This window comes from Oncorhynchus tshawytscha, linkage group LG11, assembly GCF_018296145.1.
Source record: "Oncorhynchus tshawytscha isolate Ot180627B linkage group LG11, Otsh_v2.0, whole genome shotgun sequence".
Classification (NCBI taxonomy): domain Eukaryota; kingdom Metazoa; phylum Chordata; class Actinopteri; order Salmoniformes; family Salmonidae; genus Oncorhynchus; species Oncorhynchus tshawytscha.
In genome coordinates, this window is record NC_056439.1 from 34,949,857 (window position 1) to 34,972,065 (window position 22,209).

Below are 22,209 nucleotides of genomic sequence, written 5' to 3' on the forward strand. Positions count from 1 at the left end.
ACGTTTTACAGTTTGAGAAAGTGATACTGACAGATGCAAATTACATGATTGCACCATTTAGATGTTGGATGGCCCATCTCTTTGGGGTCTTTTGCAATACGTTATGATAACATTCCTTGTTAGTATAAACTTCTTGTTCCCCTGTTCATCTTACAAGTGGTTTGGATGAAAAAGTACACTGGTTGAGTTTACATTAGAATAGTAGCTGGTAGTAATTCAGTAAATGACAAACCAGAAACACACCCGTTCTTTAAAATATATGTTTATTCAACAGATGTTTTTTTATTATTTTTAAACACAGATGAGATGTGCTTTATGAAACTAAAGCATCAGGTGTATAGTAAACTGTAGTTTACTTGTGGATGGGAAGACCTGGACTGGGTCTGGGACCAGGATTCATTCAAAGGTACATTGAAGCGCGGAGATCGCAAATGACCTTCAAATGTCAAGCACCGCACGCTTACAGAAAACACACCTTGGATTGAATCCCGGTCTGAGACTGGATCTGGGCTGGTACTATGCTGCATCCTCCTCGTCCTCTCTCTGCATCTCCTCTATGAGTCTCTGTCTCTCTGATGCTTGTCTCATATTCATCAGCACCACACTCTCATAGTCCCGCTCACTGCTCAGGGCACCCTGTAAGGGTAGACAAACAGTCAGATCAACAGGGACAGGCAGGCAGTGGACAGGTACAAAGCATTTACAACCTGTGATCTTTACCATAGTCATTTCACCACCTTTACCTTAGTTACCAGTGTAAAACGGTCAATATGAAGAAGCAAACCATGCTAAGCCATTGCATTAATAATGGGATAACACAGTGCAAATACAAAAACAAGCTCTACATGTGACATAAGTGTGCAACAGAGCATGGACCAAATGATAACTGTCTGTCACTCGCGGCTGCTGTCTGTTTTTTTCACAACAGGACCAGAGAGAGGAGAGGACAGGTGAGGGGAAGGAAGGAGAGGACAGGTGAGGGGAAGGGAGGAGAGGACAGGACAGGTGAAGGGAAAGGAAGGGAGGAGAGGACCGGACAGGTGTGTGGGAGGGAGGACCGTTCCAGACATACAGTGCCAAAAAGTTTGCCCCCTCTCTGATTCTCTATTTTTGATACTGAATGTTATGATCTTCAACCGAAACCTGAGTTTACCCCCAAAAAGATGCATCATTTTTTATTAAATAAATAAAATAAGTAACACCCAATTCCCCTGTGTGAAAAAATAATTTCCCCCTTACACTCAATAACTGGTTGTGCCACCTTTAGCTGCAATGACTGCAACCAAATGCTTCCTGTAGTTGTTGATCAGTCTCAGACAGACAGACAGACAGAGAGAGACACACAGTAAGCACTAGGCTGCACGGTAAGCACTAGGCTGCACGGTAAGCACTAGGGGCTGACACACACAAGTATGCAAAGACACGCTTACCAGTGGTGTTTGGCGGATGTGACAAATACAATTTGATTTGATGCATGTGCACACACACACAGTCAGTCAGACACATGCACCGCCCCTAATCCTCAATGGAGGGGGGGAGGCGGAGTGTCCACAGAATAAACCTGTTTTATAGGATTAGATGGAGGAAGTCTGCTGTGCCAAGGAAGTGTCTCCCTAACAAGCCAGTGAGCAGAGAGAAGTGAATGTGAGAGAGACAGAGTGGGACACAGAAGAGAAAGGGGGAGAGAGAGAAAGTGTAGAGAATGAAGGAGGGTTAGAGAGTGGCTCGGTGAGGTAAACCATCTGGAAAAGATCACTGGGACTCCAGCATCCACCCGTGTGTACGAGAGAGAGGGGTAGGAAGAGAGGAGGAGAAAGAGGGATGGCGTGGGGAGGCAGGCTCCCTCTCCATGCTGTTGGATAGACAGCTGTGATTATCATTCCAGTAATGTGAGATCAAGTCCTTGTCTAAGATATAACCATGAAATATCACGCAAGCTCACTTAAGTAAATAAACAACTGTTGCATCTTCAATTAAACAAAACAAAGGGTGTAACTGTGGGCCGGAGGGAATTGCAGTCCCCCCCTTCCACCCACCATACACCTTTACTCCACATAGACCTCTACTGGCCATTCTCTGAAATGCTTATATGAAAAACTAGGCTTATATGGACACTAATACTATATGTCTCTATTTATTTCCCATGTAAGATTAATAGAGATTCTATTGGTTCACTTCCCATGTAGGAGGTGAGCTCTGAACACAAACAGGGGTCTAAGGAGAGTGACACAGTTCTCCATAGATGAGAGCCGTTTCCTTGCCTGGTGGGCTCACACTCAACGTACGCGTTTAGTCTGTACATCCCTGACTAACTTAACACTTGGGGAGGTGTGTTTGTGTGTGTGTGTGTTGCTCCATAAACACACCAGCGGCTGGAGAGAGACTAGGGAAACCACATAAGATAAACAATGGGGCCCACAACAAAGAGGACCAGGCCAGAACAGAGGCAGGATGACAAACACACACACACACTGCTCCATTCCATGCTCGTTCGCTCAGGGCTGACTAACAGCACTGATATCACTCACGGCCCGGAGCCTCCCAACAGCATGCTACAACCTGACACCAGGCCAGCCGTAACATCAGCACCATACGCCAGGCAGGGCGGTGAGTCAGGGTGCTCCACAGCAGACGGCAGGCTATGCTGCAGGTGGCCAGGCACAGTATTTTCCCCCACAGACAGATGGGATCAGGAGATCTGCTCTACATTAGACCCACCTGTCTCTCTGTGTGTGTTTGTCTTGAGTTACACACAGTTCTCTCACTTTTGTTGAAAAGTAGTATCTGATCTGGCAAATGATCATACAAGGACTGTATTCCTTCCTTTTTATTTTACCTTTATTTAACTAGGCAAGTCAGTTAATAACAAATTCTTATTTTCAATGACGGCCTAGGAACAGTGGCTACCACTGGCTAACCACTAGGCTACCCTGCCGCCCCTTAAAGTGATAGTTCAAGATTTTGGCAATGAGGCCCTTTATCTACATCCCCAGTCAGATGGCCAATGCATAGCTAGCATGGGGGTGATAAGAGAGAAAGAGAGACTTCCAGCTCTTCTTCTCCCCCTCCTAAAATCACTCTCTCCCCAGCTCATGACAGAAGTAAGTCTCCCGGGTGCTATGAGGACCTGATGATGTCATGAAGGCCTATTATGTGTCATGGACCTGAGACGTAGCTGGTCTGCACGCCTAACTGCCTGTCCAGAAACAGACTAGGAGCCATCAGCCGACAGCCCTCATTAACCTTAAATAGAGATTTAAAAGGAGTTATTGTGTTTGTGTACAGTACTGATAAACATAGAAGTATTTGAATGATTTAGACAACCCTGAAAAGGACTTTAAGCCATCCCCTTCTTGCAGAACAATCTGATCCACATCGCCTCGCTCCAGTTTGCTTTCCCCTTCTCACCAAGATCCACTGCAAGCAACGAGACATCCTGCTCCAAGGTGTCTGAGAAAAATAGGTTTAAACGCTACGTGTGAACTATCTTCTTTACAACAGCTCCTCCTATAGACTACGGTACTTCTACCAAACCATAGTGGTTGTCCAGGTAAATTACTGCTAGGTCTACAATAATACAGACGGTACTGCCGTCTGATGAAACTAATCAAGGGGCCATTTCTCTGCAGTGTGTGCGAGTGTGTGTGTGTGTGTGTGTGTCAGTGGGTTATGGAGCCGGTGATTTATAGGAGCCAAACACTTATTTAGAGATCATTAGGGGTGTGTTTGATATGTGCGAGTGTATGCCCAGATGCTCCCGCTAATTCAAAAAAACACACACTGGGCAGGAGGATCGCATATGCCACAGCCAAACTAAGATTCCTCACAAGAGTAAATTCAGGGAGAAGATCGATCATTTTTTTGAGGACAGACAAAACGATCTACAGACCGACTCCTTGTAATGATGGAACAAATACTAACTCATAATACTGCAATAACAGCTATTGAAATAGGCTCCAAGTCTACTTCCTGTGTTGTTCAGTAATTTCCACAATTAGTCCTGAAAACATGGTTTATGGATGCCATTCACAGGCAAAGGCCCTTTTCCCTGAGAAGGAAAGCTAACCTATAGAAACAGGAACATACTGTATTTATGTAATGCCCTAATAACTGCTGAAATGTAGCGAGAAGACAATAGACTTCTCTGAATGAGGTTTAACAGCCTTGACAGGGCCAAACCACGCAATAACTACTAAAACCTACTGTAGCAGCATGTGACAACGGACTGAGTAAGCAGTGTGCAGGTGGTCGTAAGCTAAATGAAGAGGTATTGGTGTCTAGGTGAAAGCTCTGGTCCGTGAATAGTGTAAAGTGTGAAGGAAGAGCCAGTCAGCACTGGATTCGGGGGGCTGTATAGGGCTGGATTTGAGCCTGCTGGATAGAAAGGGTGCATTTGGAAACCCATAAAGGAAATAAACAAAATGAAAGAGAAATGGAAGTTGAGACGTGAACTCCCTGTGCTCTGGCATTTCCCTGTATGATGGATGTGTTGGGGGTTTCTATGACAGAGAGATGGGGGAGAGGGCTGTTCAGCTATGTAATATCCAACAATACATCTTTGTAATACCAGAATGATGTCTTTCACATCAGGGCCTTCCGGGAAAAGCCCTCTGATTGCAACAGATTTGATTTTAAAACACTGGGGCCACTAAACCAGCAACAATGTAGAATTGAAACCCTCAATATCCCAAAAGAGACATGACAAAAAATTAAGTGAAATGAAGGTTAAAGTACAAATACACATAAAACATTTCTACTGCGTGTGCGTGCGTCTGAGTAAGCTGGTGGTTTGTGTGTGTCTGGTGTGCCGCCTGATGAGAGGTCTGTACTGCTGCTTTGAGCATGTGTTATGGTTCCTTATCTGCTTAATGTGCTGAACAAACAGCAACTGGAATGCAGCAGTCCACACACTGTTTACTTCAGAGCCCAGACATTCAAAGAACCCTAAATATCAAACCCTTCATTTAATAATTACAAATAATTCAGTGCCAGGAGACACAAGCAGGTAAACATTCTCAGACTTCCCTGACCTCCCACGGAGAACGGCACGCACGCACGCACACACACACACACACACACACACACACACACACACACACACACACACACACACACACACACACACACACACACACACACACACACACACACACACACACACACACACACACACACACACACACACACACACACACACACACACACACACGTCTGGTCTGCTAGTCTGCAAACACGGCAATGAAGCATTACTTCTACAAATCTCACAGTGGGGAAAAAGTCAGTGTGTGTTCCAATCATAACAATACACAAGGATTTGAAATGGAACAGACTGTTTTATTAGAGGACATGATGTAATTCACGTCACTTATCTGTTAAGATTGCCTAGGTAAAATGTATGGGATGGTATAAGACCACCCCTGGAATTTGGTCCACAACTATACATGAAGAGAAGAGAACTTTGTCATGTTACACAATGAAACTTCTTCAGATGCAACTAAACTGCCTATCCTGAGGGACAGAGGTCTATCCATTCAGTCAGGTGAGTTTCAGTTGGAGCTCTGCCACAAAGCTCATCACTGTCTATCTGACTCACTCATCATTGTAGAGCGACAGTTACGACACAGGCTCTCTCACTGTCTAGTGATGGATTTTACTGGTTTGCATCCATTGTTTCAATCCTGTACAGATCTTCATCATACACTATCAGGGCCACAACCGAACTGCTGTGTATTCCATGTGAGAGGAAACACCTTAACACAGTGAAACACTGCTCTGTCTGTGGTTCACAAGACAAGAACACACAACAAAAGGCCCAAATGAATATCCACAAAAGCCTCAATTTTGCTTTATAGAGCCAGTCAAAGCAGTACCTGTAAGCACTTTTTCCTATTACAAAAACAAGCAGCATCCTAGGTTTGAGGGAGATCATAGTCGGCCCAGAAAGACCACAGTACCAACACTGCTCTGAGAAGGGAGAGATGGAGAAGAAGGCAGTCAGACACCCATTCTGCTCTTATGGACAATGGTACTCTTATGGTAATCACCCCAGCCTGACAATGGTACTCTTATGGTAATCACCCCAGTCTGGACAATGTACTAAACACAAACATGAGAGTAAACACACCTCAAACCCCTGGTCTAATGGTGAGCTCTGTGTAGGGTTGCAAAATTCCTGTAACTTTCAATAAATTCCCAGGTATTCACAAAGTCCTGGTTGGGGGATCCTAGAATGAGGAGGGAACAAGCAGAAACTCTGGAAACCTCCAACCAGGTTTCCTGGAACCCCAAGGAATTTATTGAAAGTTCCCAGAATTATGCAAGCCTAGCCCTGTGTGACCACATCACCACAGATAAAGCACGCTATCCTCTCCCTTGACGGTCTGCTTGCATGAAACCATGGCTTCCCAACAAAACAAAATAGTGGATGGGGTAGGGGTGGAGAAAAAAAATACTGAATTGGGAGTTATTGAAATGCTCAGTTCCAGTCTTGGATAAATGTTATGATAAGGCAGTTAGTATATTTGCGTGAGTAATTGCATCTGTTAAAGGTCTGTTCTGGCGTTAGGGAGTTAATGGGGAAGGAAGGGTGGCAGGAATTTGTTTATTGGAGCCATTTTAAAAGATCGGATCAGTAAAGTAATCTTAGAGACCGAATTCAGTATATACAGTACGAGTCAAAAGTTTGGACGCACACTCAATCAAGGGTTTTTCAAAACTATGAAATAGCACATATGGAATCATGTAGTGTCCAATAAAGTATTAAACAAATTAAAATATATTTTATATTTGAGATTCTTCAAAGTAGCCACCCTTTGCCTTGATGACAGCTTTGCACACTAATGCCATTCTCTCAACCAGCTTCATGAGGTAGTCACCGAGAGTGCATTTCAATTAACAGATGTGCCTTCTTAACAGTTAATTTGTGGAATTTCTTTCCTTCTTAATGCGTTTGTGCCTATCAGTTGTGTTGTGACATGGTAGGGGTGGTATACAGAATAGTGCCCTATTTGATAAAAGACCAAGTCCATATTATGGCAAGAACAGCTCAAATAAGCAAAGAGAAACAACAGTCCATCATTACTTTAAGACATGAAGGTCAGTCAACCCAGAAAATGTCAAGAACTTTGAAAGTTTCTTCAAGTGCAGTCGCAAAAACCATCAAGCGCTATGATGAAACAGGCTCTCATGAGGACCGCCACAGGAAAGGAAGACCCAGAGTTACCTCTGCTGCAGAGGATAAGTTCATTAGATTTAGCTGCACCTCAGATTGCAGCCCAAATAAATGCTTCAGAGTTCAAGTAACAGACACATCTCAACATCAACTGTTCAGAGGAGACTGCAAAGAAACCACTACTAAAGGACACCAATAAGAAGAAGAGACTTGCTTGGACCAACACACACTAGCAATGGACATTGTAACGGTGGAAATCTGTCCTTTGGTCCAAATTTGAGACTTTTGTTTCCAACTGCTGTGTCTTTGTGAGACGCAGAGTAGGTGAACGGATGATCTCCGCATGTGTGGTTCCCATTGTGAAGCATGGAGGAGGAGGTGTGATGGTGTGGGGGTTCTTTGCTGGTGACACTGTCTGTGATTTATTTAGAATTCAAGGCACACTTAACCAGCATGGCTACCACAGCATTCTGCAGCAATGCGCCATTCCATCTGGTTTGCGCTTAAGTGGGACTATCATTTGTTTTTCAACAGGACAGTGACCCAACACCTCAAGGCTGAGTAAGTGCTATTTAACCAAGAAGGAGCGTGATGGAGAGCTGCATCAGATGACCTGGCCTCCACAATCACCCGACCTCAACCCAATTGAGATGGTTTGGGATGAGTTGAACAGTTTTCGCTTTGTCATTATGGGGTATTGTGTGTAGGATTTGTTTGTTTGTTTTATCCATTTTAGAATAAGGCTATAACATAACAAAATGTGGAAAAATTCAAGGGGTGTGAATACTTTCCGAAGGCACTGTATATATATCCATCTATCTATACATAATTATTTTTGTCACATACACTGGATAAGTGCAGTGAAATGTGTTGTTTTACAGGATGTTTCATCTCAGAAACCCTGGAGCAGAGTGTTGTGTTGTCTGGAGACAAACAGATGGCCACTAACGTTTCCTCAAGGTCAAAGACGAGGCACAATGATTGGGAGGATGCTGGTGTGGAGCACAGAGTATGACTGCTGCTGAGACCAGATGTAGACCATCCCAGAGACATGTATACACTAGCTAGAAGATGAGCAGAGTGGGGTGTAGGCCTCTGGCCACTGCTAAAGCTTTATCTCTGAAGGGAAAAGTAAGTCTGTCAATAGCATACAAACGGTGATTATCAATAAGCATAATGGTTAAATTACAGAACACTACAGTAGACATCTAAGGAGGCCAAAAATACACACAGACACTACAAGCAAGACATTTACATTTGGGCCTATAGTGGCATTGACTGGAGGCTACTGAGAAGCCAATTCATATTCTACTATGACTACAGTATACCAATAACAAAAACAAGCATGCAGCTAGAGGCGTGAGAATTGGAACGGCAACAAGTTATCTTGTGCAACTCAGCCATTCTACACATACATATCTGTATGCTAGTCAGTGGCTTCATCCGATATCACCGCCTATTGGCCTCCACTCAGCCAGAATGGCCTACGTTGGCCCCTGGCTTTACACAAGCTAACAGAGCACAGGAAATCAGTAGAGTAGAGACAATGCCATGGAGATTAGTGATCGGTTAACCACATCGGAGTGTGAGTAGCCCCCCCCCCCTCTCTCACACGTCACTGTGGCCCTGTCTGTGTGAGGAATGTGCTGTGCTCTTTCCCGAGTTCAATTCCATCCGTGTTACAAGCAGTAAATCAGTGGGGACTCCGACAGCTCCTGTTCTGCCCTCTCCCTCAGGTAGTGGGTGCAGCCAGCGGGATTTACGTCCATGATTCAGACTCACACAGCAGGAAGAGTTACATCACCAGAGGGCAAACACTCTCTGCCGTTAGGTAGGGAGAAAAAACACAAAACCCCACCTGCTCGTCTTAACCCTCTTCTACCCTCACCTCACCTGGGTTACTTACAGAGGACACTTTCTCAACCAACAAACCTGACAGGGTCTCTACTGATAAGGATTATAAGACTCAGGTAAGAGACAAGAGTAGCTAGGCTGTTAAATCCAGGATTTAGAGAATTTTCTGGGGAAGTGGCACCAGTTCGCTCTCTCAAGGTTGTTCACGGTGCTTCTCCCGCTGCAGTTGAACAAGCCTCATCATGTCAGGAGAAACAGTGTCACAGTCTACAGGTATCAGCCCTAGCCTGGCTTCCTGATAGAGACCGACGTGTGGGTGTTTGATACAGATGCCTTGTGTACACAGCAGTACAGGTAAGAGCTAACAGATCTATCATACATGTTGTTACAAACTCTATCCATCAACCAAATCAAAAGTATTCGTTTTAAGAGACTTAACCAACACCTGCTCTTGAGAACATACTTTAGGCATTTCCATTTGGACAGGTGGCCAACTCATTTTGAAAGTCTCCATCAAACGTGTTTGGCTAAAGGCAGATTATTTAGTAACTGTAAATTGCAAAGCAGTTTTTACTTCTTTAATTTGGACTTGGAAGATAAGTGTTTCCTTAGCGTGATAATGACCGCTACAATTCTAACACGCCCTCGTCCAACTGACATGTTTGGAAAGGAATGCTGTTGTGTCCACACTCTCCCCATCTCCCGCTGCTACTAAAGTGCCAGTAAAACCTTTATGGGCCAACAAAACATGTTTGCCGTAGTGCCTTACAAATTTACAGAGTGAGTGTTTCAAGTCACGAACACAGATATTATATGGGCAAAGCTGTTAGGAGCCCGTAAAATCACAGAGACCACTGAGATTGTCCATTTGACAAGCCAGAGATGAACTGCATTCTGTGTTACTCAATAAAATGACTAAGTTACTGGAACCATACTCAACTAGATTAGAATAAGGAGCATTTTATTTTGCGCTTTGGGCCTAGAGCTTACATGAACTATAATGACTTAATCTTTTCATAGCCACACATTCCTCAGTGTGTTCAGTTGTCTTAGGTAAAAGGTTTTATGCCCTTGCTTTCTAAATGGGTGGTAGCTGTTCAAGGCTCAACATTTACAGCTAACTGAGATTGAAACTGTACAGATTAACTTCTAAATGACCAAAATCGACACCAGTTTGACACCAGTTACAGTATGTGAAAGTCATATTCCAGTTAAATTCTACATACATTACCATCATAACAAATCATGTCAGATATTGCCACACCTCTCTCAAATAAGAGTTGTGGAATGTGATCTCTTCTGGATCCAGCATGTTAAACAGGAAAGGCTGACTAACTGTCTGTGACCAGTAAACCAGCTCAACAGATCCAAAGTTAAAGACAAATAAAACAAGATGAATTTGCATACTGTGTCTGAAAGAATCTGGGTTTTGTCTCAACATGTAGCAAATTCCACCCCATTCATAAAATAACTCTTGATTAAAAGTAAGAGTGAAGCCTGTAGTTGTAGTTGCCTGATGGCTATTCCATGCGAGAAATTGCCAAGAAACTGAAGATGTCGTACAACGCTGTGTACTACTCCCTTTACAGAACAGCGCAAACTGGCGCTAACCAGAATAGAAGAAGAGTGGGAGGCCCTGGTGCACAACTGAGCAAAAGGACAAGTACATTAGAGTGTTTAGAGTGTCGCCTCACAAGTCCTCAACTGGCAGCTTCATTAAAATAGTATCCGCAAAACACCAGTCTCAACGTCAACAGTGAAGCATGCAACTCCAGGATGCTGGCCTTCTAGGCAGAGTTCCTCTGTCCAGTGTCTGTGTTCCTTTGCCCATCTTAATCTTTTCTTTTTATTGGCCAGTCTGAGATATGGCTTTTTCTTTGCAACTCTGCCTAGAAGGCCAGCATCCCGGAGTCGCCTCTTCACACAAAACACGTTAAAAGGTTAATAATTTATAAAGGTGGTGTTAGCTGAATGATATCTCATAGAACAAAAGGTATCAGATCTCCTAAGCCTGTGCTAACCTCAGACCTTATTTTGAACGTTTATCCAAAAACTCTATGAAAAAACCCCATTAATTTCCACATAGGCTTTGACCAACGAGCCATGGCTAACTCATTTCCGTTTTTTAGAACTACAAGCTGGCGAGTTCTATACAGGATGTTGGGTCTGCTCTAAAATGTGCATATTTGGTGCACAGACACTGAAAGTCAGAATCAGGCTAAGACAGCCCTTTAGTGCATTCAGCAGACCACACCTGCATTTATGGGAATAAACTGGATTTGAAAAGTAAACATTTAAAATCAAACACTTCAAAGCACATGTTGGACTATTTCCCAGGAGGCAAATGTTGAAGAATTGTATTAATACAAAACCAAGCAGAGCAGGTGCGTTCTCTAAATAATAGCTGCTGCCTTTTCACATCAAACTTGACATAATCCAAAGGTTACATCTGTTGTTGGAAAGCAGAGGGAAACAAATAGTGCACATCCTGTATGCTGCAGAATGATGAAAGTAAACCTGGACATTTATATCAGAGATGTATGATATGTTCTTGATGGGAAACCACTTGATCTGACATGAACCTAACCTCAAAGTGAAATCTTTTAAATCAATTATTTTGTTTCTTATCTTTTCCAGAGCTTTTTTCTAAGGTGGTAGACTGCATTTAGGCTTAATCTCAGAAGTGAACCAAAGGACATCAACAGGACCAGGTAAGATGCCACTGAAGATGTCTCTGTGCCGTAAGCCAGCCTCGGCCCGCTGGTCTAGGACCCAGAAGCGCAGGGAGGTGCTCTCTGTCAACATGATCAGCCTCCCATTGGCCGACTTCTGCCACGTTGCCCACATCGGGAACAATGCCAGCAGTGACAGCTTCGGGGACCTGTCCTTTCTGAAGGGGGGCCACAGCCTGATACTGCACAGCTCTCAGAGCGAACATAACCTCTTCCTGGCCTGCTACCCTCCACCCAAACCCCCACGACTTAACCTGGGTGAGGCCGAGGCCCTAAAGATCCCAGAGTGGACCAGGGCCCACAGCGCCTCAGAGAGGAGGAAGGAGTACCGATCCTTGCCCATGCTGGACAGTGAGGAGGGCGAGGGGGCGATCGAGGCCAGTGTTAGCCCCAGTCACGGGGTCATGGTCAGTAGCCACAGTCCTGGCCGGGGCAGTCTGAGCTCTGGCAGGGATGGAGATTCCACTCAGACCTGCCATGAGAACACACTGCAGCTGGATGAGGTGGACAACAGCTTCTCCTTCAGCCTGGACCTGGGCCCCTCCATCCTGGACGATGTGCTGCAGGTCATGGACAGGCTCCACTATTAGAGGAACAGCCAGACAAACATGGGTCCTCAGCAAGAGATTTCACTGACATAATTATATGTGACTGGCATTAGAACACTCTAAAGTGTCCTAGGATATGAATAGCTGACATTTAAAAAAAACTCTTGACTTAAAGAAACAATGTCAGAACATTTGAAACACCATGGGGATATAATCTCAATCTTTGGATTAGCTGACTGTGGCTGAATTATATAAAATGCAATCCATTACTCAAAGAGTAATGGATGAGATGTGGACATAACTGTAACTACAAAGAGATCCTCCTCCATTTCATGTGAGGTAATCTAACCCAGTGGTTCCCAACCTGAGGTACGTAGTGCTTTCGGAAAGTATTCAGACTCCTTGACTTTTTCCACATTTTGTTACGTTACAGCCTTATTCTAACATGGATTAAATCATTCCCCCCCTTCAATCTACACACAATACCCCATAATGAGAAAGCAAAAACAGGTTTTTAGAAAATTCTGCAAATGTAAAAATAAACCAATATCAAATTTCCATAAGTATTCAGACCCTTTACTTAGTACTTTGTTGAAGCGCCTTTGGCAGTGATTACAGCTGAGTCTTCTTGGGTATGACGCTACAAGCTTGGCACACCTATATTTGGGGAGCGTCTCCCATTCTTCTCTGCAGATCCTCTCAAGCTCTGTCAGGATGAATGGGAAGCGTCGTTGCACAGCTATTTCTGGTCTCTCCAGAGATGTTCGATCAGAGACTTGTCCATAAGCCACTCCTGCGTTGTCTTGGCTGTGTGCTTAGGGTCATTGTCCTGTTGGAAGGTGAACCTTAGCCCCAATCAGAGGTCCTGAGCACTCTGGAGCAGGTTTTCATCAAGGATCGCTCTGTTCATATTTCCCTTGATCCTGACTAGTCTCCCAGTCCCTGCCGCTGAAAAACATCCCCACAGCATGATGCTGCCATGACCACGCTTCACTGTAGGGATGGTGCCAGGTTTCCTCCAGATGTGACGCTTGGCATTCAGGCCAAAGAGTTCAATCTTGGTTTCATCAGACCAGAGAATCTTGTTTCTCATGGTCTGAGAGTCTTTAGGTGTCTTTTGGCAAATTCCAAGCGTGGTGTCATGTGCCTTTTACTGTGGCCAGCTCTGTCTTGGTGGTTCCAAACGTCTTCCATTTAAGAATGATGGAGGCCACTGTGTTCTTAGGGACCTTCAAAGCTGCAGAATTTTTGTTGTAGCCTTCCCCAGATCTGTACCTCGACACAATCCTGTCTCTGAGCTCTATGGATAATTCCTTCAACCTCATGGCTTGGTTTTTGATCTGACATGCACTGTCAACTGTGGGACCTTATATAGACAGGTGTGTGCCTCTCCAAATCATGTCGAATCAATTGAATTATAGCACAGGTGGACTCCAATCAAGTTGTAGAATCATCATGGATGATCAATGGAAACAGGATGCACCGGAGCTCAATTTCAAGTGCCATAGCAAAGGGCCTGAATACTTGTGAATAAGATGTGTTTTTCATTTTTAATAAATTTGTCCCCCCCCCAAAAAATCTATAAAACTGTTTTCGCTTTGTCATTATGGGGTATTGGGAGTAGATTGATGAGGACATTTTTTTTATTTGATCCATTTTAGAATAAGGGAGTAACGTAACAAAATGTGGAAAAAGTCAAGGGGTCTGAATACTTTCTGAATGCACGGTATACCCTTCAGGGTACTTGGGCTATCCACAGGGGGTACGTGGGGAAGACTCAAAGGACCATTGGCCTACTGGTAAAATGCACAAGGGGGTACTTTGTGGGTTTTCCGGTCAGATCAAAATGTGATTTGGGGTACAGTAACCAAAAAAGGTTAGGAAACACTGATCTAAACCATGGACAATAAGAGCCAGTACATGGACTTCTGTTTCAACTTATCCCTTCTCTCATTTACAGTAGATTATCATTTCAGAACGTCATGTTTGAGTTATACGCTAATTTGTTGAATTTTTTTTGATCATATCCATCTGTTGTTTATATTATACAGCAATAGAATCAGTATGAGTGTATATTATCTAATGTGATGTTAAAGAGTTAACGTTGGAATTCTTCCCTCTGAAGGGTTAAACTGCATTCGCTTTAAAGGGCAAAGTTCATGTTCTTCTAGCATTACCCGTTGCAGCATTAGATAAAATGTTACATAGTCTAGTTAATAATTTAGCACCTTTTTTATCTCAAGCTGTTCAAAGTAAAGTGGGCATTTTCAGTTGGCTGCTTTTTCACCTTAGTTTAAACCCAGGTCCTTCCTACAGAGCTCGAGAGGATTGTTCAATTTAAGAATGTTATGTTGAAGAAAGAAAAAAAAAAAAGAACGAGGGCTTAGTTTTCCAAGGTCCTGAAGCTGTGACGACTTGGCGTCCTTGCCATTCCGTTGTGTGGGGAGGGCAATCTCTCTTCCGCACGCATCTCAGAGGCCCCACTTGAAGGTGCACGAAGGCAGCCCCGTCTCTCTTTCCAACAACACAATGAAAACAAACACTTAGCTCTGCTTCCAATAAAGCCGGTGGTTGGAGGGCTGCAACTCAGGCCACAGGTCCGTGCCCCAAAACCCCAGTGTCGTTTTCTTAAATGTTAATCGGAGTCCCTCGCTCTGGTGAGTGGCGCGAGAGGGGAAGGTGGCGAGGGGTAATGTGATCCTTCCACGTGCTGCTGGAGCCAAGAAGGCTGGGGACCACAGCCATCCATTACCAGCAAGGCTCTTGATGAGGGTTTAAACACTACCTGCTGAACAAACAGGGCCTGATGCGCCGCCCACCACCCCCAGTCCTGGGCCCACTTACACACCTGCAAGGGGAGCTGGGAGAAAGCCACAGCCAGCACCACAGCAGGGGGCTGTCAGGAAAGGAAAGCAGTGGGGCAAAGCTAAAAGCTGTTACATTCCAGGGATCCTTGAGGCGTTACAGAGAACTTCACTAGCCATGAGTGTCCTGCTGCTAACAAACAGTTAAACAGAGTTAGCAATAGCATGTTAATCTAATGGAGTCACTGATGTTTGTGGGTACATCTGCACTGCATATGTTTTGTGCATCTTTCAGTAAAACGAATTATGGCTTTCAGTATATTGTATGTTTTATGAGAATAATAACACAATGTGAAACACTCTTTTAGACCAGTGTGTACACTAACTTCTTTTACTCTTGTCAAATTCCAAGATCAGTGGTTCGCATCAACATTTTAGATGGCTTGTATAATACTGCTTACACACTTTGATGGACTGACATATGTTTGGTTTTCTAACAGTCATGAGGTGCCATAGAGGCCATATTAAAGCCCCGTCTGTCACATTTTACACTTACTGTTTGAAGAGAAATTACACCCTGACATTACATGAGACAGCTGGAGGTAAAGTAGTCCATGTTAGATGCTTACACATGGGCACGTACGGACAGACATTCCAAGCCAAATCAACCATCTACTTACTCATTCACAGGTTTCACTTTGAAAGTTACTGCTATTACAATGAATTGGAGATTGAGGGAAGTACTGAATGGTTATGATGCACAGTGTTGACCACACCTGCATCACAGCAGGGTTATTAAATAGATGAAGTTGGGCTTGATAAAGTCAACCTTTATTCCCCACTTATCCTGAACCAGCAGAACAAGTAATCCATTCATAAGGACCGTTAACGGACAGTTTTCCTGGGCCTTATCAGATTGACATCTTGGCTTTCTAGGTTAACGAGTCTTGATATAATTTGCTCAGGACAGGAAAGGAGGCCCATACATTATGGTTTCTTATTCTTGTCAAAGCCCAGAAAAGATAGCTCTTCCTTTCCCACCTTTCACCTAATCCTATGAAAGCCCACTTCGTATGCTTCATCAGCATCCACAACTTCATTGTCCAACCTGGTGCCTAAATCTACATTACCGCTTACCCAGACTCTCCTCAATGATATAACACGCCTCTGGAACAGTGGGACTAATGTCCCACTGTCCCAGACAGAGCTCAGAGACAGAACTACAGAGCACCCACACACACACGCTGACTGTCCTTGGACCGTACGACACCCCATCTTCTGCACTGGGCTCCTCCACACGAGAAGTCACATAAAGTTATCCTCAACAAGCGCCCAAACTCACAAGGCTGATGTGAGAAGAGTAATTGGAAGACAAATTATCTTGGCACAATGCCAACTGGCAAAACATTTTAAACTGTGAGGTACCCCATCATATCTGGGACCACTTTTCCCTCAAATTCCAAACTCACCATCATACAGAACACCACGAAAGCCATCTTACAAAAGACAAGAGGTTTTTTATAAAAAATAAAAATAAATCTGACATTTTTGGGGGGTGGAAATATTGTTTTGACAAGCGAGTCATTCCGTTTCTGAAACTGATATTGTTTATGGAACTCTACATCGTGTCAGAACACATTACAGAGCCACCGGTTCACACATTTCTCCCCCATTTAAAAACACATTTAGGGCCAAGGTAGCTCACAATAGTACTGCTTCGCATGATAACCATGATACACTTGGGCATCGTAAAACCTTGAGAAGACGACAAAACCATCAAAAGATCTCAAAAGTTTAACATCCGCTGATTAAAACTAGCAAGCTATTTGATCAAGTTCATATGCAATGTGTTACAGTAGATCGAAGAGGAGCACAAAAGTCTGAGGAGATTCAATTCAACTTCAGTCCACAGAGGAAAAACACTGAGTCAGCAATGTAAAAACAGTCTCCCATGGCCTTTTACTCCTTCGAACTGTCCCATGAAGAAAAATGCAGTGGTCTCCATTGCTCCCAGACCTCGTGTTAAGATAGTCCTGTTACCACCTTCTCTATTCCCTGTCTAAGCTTAAGCCCAGTTAAATTAATTGATGCCGATAACAGCTGGCAACAGCTGTAAATTAAACAATCTGTTACATTAGTCCTTTCGCTGCTAAACGGACTCTTCCAGGAAGTCAGAACACTAGAAGTTGTTATCTCCGTCCAGATAACAACAGCCAGCTGCCAACTGTAGCAGGACTATGCGCAGCATCCCAGGACCCAGACAGACTCGGGGGCTATTGTAGGTGAGCGTGCTCTTTCTTTAGCAGAAGGAAGCTAGCCGGTCCGATATGATGTAAAAAACATCCTAGAACAGATGACAAGCTACATCTGGTTCATGTTGTGACAGGCTCCAAGTCCAAGTTTCTCGTCGTATCAAATATTGCGATCCGTCTTTATCAGAATAAATACTCTAAAAAGACAATATGCTAAACGATTGTTCTAAATTGGGGATGCAATGACTTATGACTTCCAAAGACATGATTATGCTGCAGGTTCTACTGATAGGGAGGATACAGATGGTTGGATGTGGACCCCAAACTCAAGAGATTCTGGGAGGTAAGGGCTTAACAACTATGAGTCATATTGACACTGTGTGAATGTAGTCTGGCAGCAATGTGAAGAGTTCTGGGGGACAGCTTGAACACCTCATCCACCGTAATTGAACTGTGTACTTCGCATTGTCATGCAAACCACCATTCCATCTATGTAGGGACAGTAATAGTCGATTCTTAACAGATTACGTAATCCACTCAGTATTTCAGGAACAGACACACAGCTGACTGTGTACATCACACTGACATTCAATAAAACTTGACATCAAATGTCAACAGAGACCGACTGTTTGAAAAACAGCACAAGCACAGAATGATTTACCATACATATTTTACAGCCTCTCATTATGATAATTTATTATGGCACGGTGCAGTGATACAAAACATAGCACACTCAGGAGGTGAAACTAGATCCTATCGAAATACAAGGGAGTTTAGTCTGGAGCATAGGGAGCAATTCTCTGCACCATGGCCCGGCTGGGACAGGGCCTCTGTTCCTTACCCTGCTTGGTTATTTATGTTTAGAAGAACGTTGTGAATGGACCACCACCCTTACAGTGTTGTCTCTGCATGGTGTCCCTACTGGTGAAACGCCTGACCCAACACACCCATGTCTGACAGAGGTATCCTGTATCATAATCCTGTAGCCTGTATCATCAAAAAGTTCTACAGCTGCACCATCGGTTGCATCACCGCCTGGTATGGCAACTGCTCGGCATCTGAACATAAGACGCTACAGATGGTAGTGCGTACGGCCCAGTACATCACTGGGGCCAGGCTTCCTGCCATCCAGGACCTGTATAATAGGCGGTGTCAGAGGAAAGCCCATCAAAATTTGCAGAGACTCCAGCCACCCTAGTCATAGACTGTTTTCTCTGCCACTGTACCCCCGCACACTGACTCGGTACCCACTGTACAAAGCCTCGTTATTGTTATTCTTTTGTTTATTTGGTAAATATTTTCTTAACTCTTCTCTGCACTGTTGGTTAAGGGCTTGTAAGTAAGCATTTCACGGTAAGGTCTACACTTCTTGTATTCGGCACGTGACAAATGGTTTGATTTGATTCACAAACTTAGAGAATCACTCAGCACAGGAGTACAACAGGGCTCATCCATGTCTCTCCAAATTTGCTACAGTGTGTGATACTAGGGATCTCCATGGGCCTGTGGGGACTTGGGGGCCCAGGTGCAGCAGCAGGTCCCAGACCAGTGTAAGCAGCTGCTCTTGTTAAACAGAGTGGTGCATAGTGTGAAGTCAGGCGTGTGCGTCCCTGGGCTCCCTGCTTTGCTGGGGCTGGATTGATGGAGGTTAAAGAGGCAGGTATCAGCACTGCTGCTCCTCTGTGATCGCAGCAGGTCACACTGAGGGAGAGGGGAAATTAGAAAATGAGGGGAGGGTGAAAGAGGCAGCAGAGGGAGAAAGACAGGGAGAGGAAGCAGAGTGAAAAAGAGAGGGAGATGTAGTGTTCTGGATCACAGACAGTCTCCCCAGGACCTCCATGGTTCTCCCCAATCAATCAAATGTATCTATAAAGCCCTTCTTACATCAGCTGATGTCACAAAGTGCTATACAGAAACCCAGCCTAAAACCCCAAACAGCAAGCATGTAGAAGCACGGTGGCTAGGAAAAAGTCCCTAGAAAGGCAGGAACCTAAGAAGAAATCTAGAGAGGAACCAGGCTCTGAGGGGTGGGCAGTCCTCTTCTGGCTGTGCCAGGTGGAGATTATAACAGTACATGGCCTGGGGTATCCACTGACCCCAGGCCAGACAGTCTGCCCAGGACCTCCATGGTTCTCTCCAGTACCCCAGGCCAGATGTGGGACAATATTACCAATATTCACTGGATCCCCATTATGTCATGTGGGCCTCTTTAGTGAGAAGCATTCTCACTGAGGGCTAATGTGAAAATTACACTGCTATAATCATTTTGTGCTCGTTCCCTGCCCTGAAAACCTCTGTGAGAGATGAAGCAATCTGCATCGGATAGCTTTAACCGATAAAACCGGTTACCATAATAACATTACTCTGACAAGTCCCAATGCGCGGGCCGGGCTGTGAACCCTGCATGGCGTGCTAACCCTGATGAGGGGCCTGAGTTACTGTGCTGAGGTGAAACAGTCCATCCATGCAGACCCGAGACCAAATGTATGGAAAAGCTCTTTATAAACAAAGTCAGCGTTATTATTATTATTATTAGGCCTAAATGACCACAGCAGGGAAACTAAGTAATGGTGATTATGGACACAGACAGACTGAATCATGTCTAGCTCATGACCAGAGAGAAGCTTAAACTTCCTGTACTCCTCAAACTGACTCAGATCACCTTCATCGTCCACCTACATTTCCCAACTGTGCTACAACATTATTCTGATTGGAAAAGGCCTCTATAAACTGCCAGTATGCATGTTATGAAAGCCGACCAGGAGGTTAGCAAAAAGGTGGGCAGACTGGGGTGAGTACCACTCTGGGTAGAGAGAAAGCCCTCTCGTGCCAGCCTGCATGCTGGTCATGTTGGGTTACCGTGTGATTCTCATGGAGTGAGGCATTCCATTGGTCTCCCGGGTGGGTCAGGCCTTAATGAGAGGCGGGACAGGCCAGGGGATCGGGCCATCGCCGGGCCAACACACTGCTTCTCCAAGCCAAACAAACCTAAGACCATTTAACCAAACACATTTTTCTGGGCCAGACAAGGAGAGTGCAAGTGCATGGGCAATATTTTCTCACTGATACAAAATTAAAACCGCAGAAGTTTACATACCTCTCTTTGCGGGATGGTGTTTAGGAAATGTTATTTGGATTGGAAGCCAACAACGTGGAGATATTTTGCAACATAGGGCTTACATTATCATTGATGGGAGTGAAGGAGAATTAGGACTAAGCACATTGGGTAGAGGTTGCCCTACTTGTGGTGGCGGTTGCCCCTGGTTACATACCTGTTTAGGTGGGAAGTACTGTCCAGATGTTTGCTGAACCTGCGACACCACTGGAGTGATGACTTCAGGCTGTCCCTCAAGCCAAGAGATCTTCAGTGGGTTTGCTGTAAGGCCACTCTCGTTCTTATATGCCAATTCCTGGAGAGAAACAACGGAGTAACGTTAGACCCCAGTGTGACATGATCTGCTGACAGGCCATTTTTTCCCCCAGCACCACTAATGGAGCTACATCAACCTCTCTACTCCTCTCAGCTCTATAGAGTTAGTTGTGTCTTCCACCCCAGCCGTTGTGTGGGGTTTTGCCTTGTGTATTTGAAACGCACATGTGGGGTGAACTTAAGATACCCCAACCCCCCCAAGCAGCGTAGGGACCCCGAGATCTCCAGACAGCAAGAAGGCGACCGCAGGCCCAGAGTCTAGCTCCCCAGGGGACAGCAGAAATGTTCTGTTGAGGGGAACCACACATCGCACCAGAGCCCACAACAAAACAGCATGTGACAGCAAAGGAGCAGAGGACTCAGGTGGTCTGAACAATGAGGCGGCTCAGCCTTTCTGTCCTCCTGGTTCCCATCAGAACACTCTGTTCTGTCAACTCCTCTGTTCTGTTACAGACACACACTACAAGATGATGAGAATGTCATCATGTGTGTGGAAAACTAGGGGCCTTGGGCTGGGAAGTTGTTGAGACGCATAATGCTCAGTGCAAACCAAATGGTAAAGAAATGGCCAATCAGTAAAATCTGGTGGGTATTGGTTGATTTCAGTGACTTTTCAAAAGGAAATGAGATGAGTGTATATAATTTATGAACCAGAATACTTACAGCTGCTTTTACGGTTTCAAATTCTACCACAGCACTTCCTCTCTTCTTCCTTGATATGAGAACATTTAAAACATCGCCATACTGAAAGAGCCACAGAAACACAGACAGTTAGTACACAATGTATTCTCAAAGTAGAACACAGAACCAGAAAAATGGGCATCATTAAATCAGCAAGAAAAACCCAACAGATGACCAGACAGGACTCTAAAGCTTAAATTCCATCACATCAGTTTATGGACCACAACCTCCAATGACAATGTTAGAGTACACACTTGTAATGGCTGAGTTTTCAAGTTACACAATAACAACTATACGTAGGGCATCCTGTGATTTGGTCCCTTGAGAGATAGTGGGAGGGACCCATATTGTTAGAGAGAATGAGAAACATATCATCCCTAAATGTGATTTAAAAAATTTCATGAACCCTAATGTATTTTTTTTAATGATTCATTTCCAGAAAAATATCGACCTCAGTAACATTCTACCACAGCAGAAATGTCTGGGACACGTCAACATAAACGACTTTTAGCATGTTCCAAGTATCAAGACAGTATCCTGGACTTCTTCAGTAAGTCTACTCTATGTGTGGTGAGAAAACTCTATAAAACATGTTTTGGTCTAAACTGAAATTAGCCAAGGTCCTTGTCCAGCTGCCTGCCAGTACGTCAGATGCAGGGGAGTACAGGGGAGGAACAGTCCAGCCTGGGTCAACCACTGACCTCTGACACACACACACACAGAGAGACAGACAAAGA

The 22,209-nt window shown here is 44.4% G+C and overlaps 2 protein-coding genes across 4 annotated transcripts in view; one reads left to right on the top strand and one right to left on the bottom strand.

Annotated features, from left to right (window-relative positions):
• Positions 1 to 246: 246 nt before the first annotated feature.
• Positions 247 to 22,209, bottom strand: part of LOC112261832 (dnaJ homolog subfamily C member 17) — a 54,109-nt gene continuing 32,146 nt past the window's right edge. Inside the window, exons 9-12 of one of the 2 annotated variants that reach the window (XR_002955222.2) lie at positions 21,455 to 21,535; positions 20,634 to 20,771; positions 20,221 to 20,349; positions 511 to 636 (exon numbers count right to left, since the gene is read on the bottom strand). Coding sequence is in view for 1 of the 2 variants with exons in the window: in XM_024437453.1 (XP_024293221.1) it covers positions 517 to 636; positions 20,634 to 20,771; positions 21,455 to 21,535 (339 nt within the window). In the remaining variant the exon portion in view is untranslated. Of the gene's footprint in view, positions 637 to 20,220; positions 20,350 to 20,633; positions 20,772 to 21,454; positions 21,536 to 22,209 lie in introns of both variants that reach the window. The other variant, XM_024437453.1, reaches the window with a different exon arrangement.
• Positions 8,840 to 12,358, top strand: LOC112261833 (cdc42 effector protein 3). 2 transcript variants are annotated; one of them, XM_024437455.2, is made up of 3 exons: positions 8,840 to 9,141; positions 9,252 to 9,379; positions 11,663 to 12,358. In XM_024437455.2, exon 3 carries the CDS (start codon positions 11,742 to 11,744, stop codon positions 12,345 to 12,347), a length of 606 nt encoding a protein of 201 aa, XP_024293223.1. In that variant the 5' UTR covers positions 8,840 to 9,141; positions 9,252 to 9,379; positions 11,663 to 11,741; the 3' UTR covers positions 12,348 to 12,358. The 2 variants fall into 2 exon arrangements, with proteins under 2 accessions (XP_024293223.1, XP_024293222.1); XM_024437454.2 differs by having other exon boundaries at positions 8,840 to 9,379.

Coding starts and splice junctions, on each gene's coding strand:
- LOC112261833 (XM_024437454.2), top strand. CDS start 11,742: ATGCCACTGAAGATGTCTCTGTGCCGTAAGCCAGCCTCGGCCCGCTGG.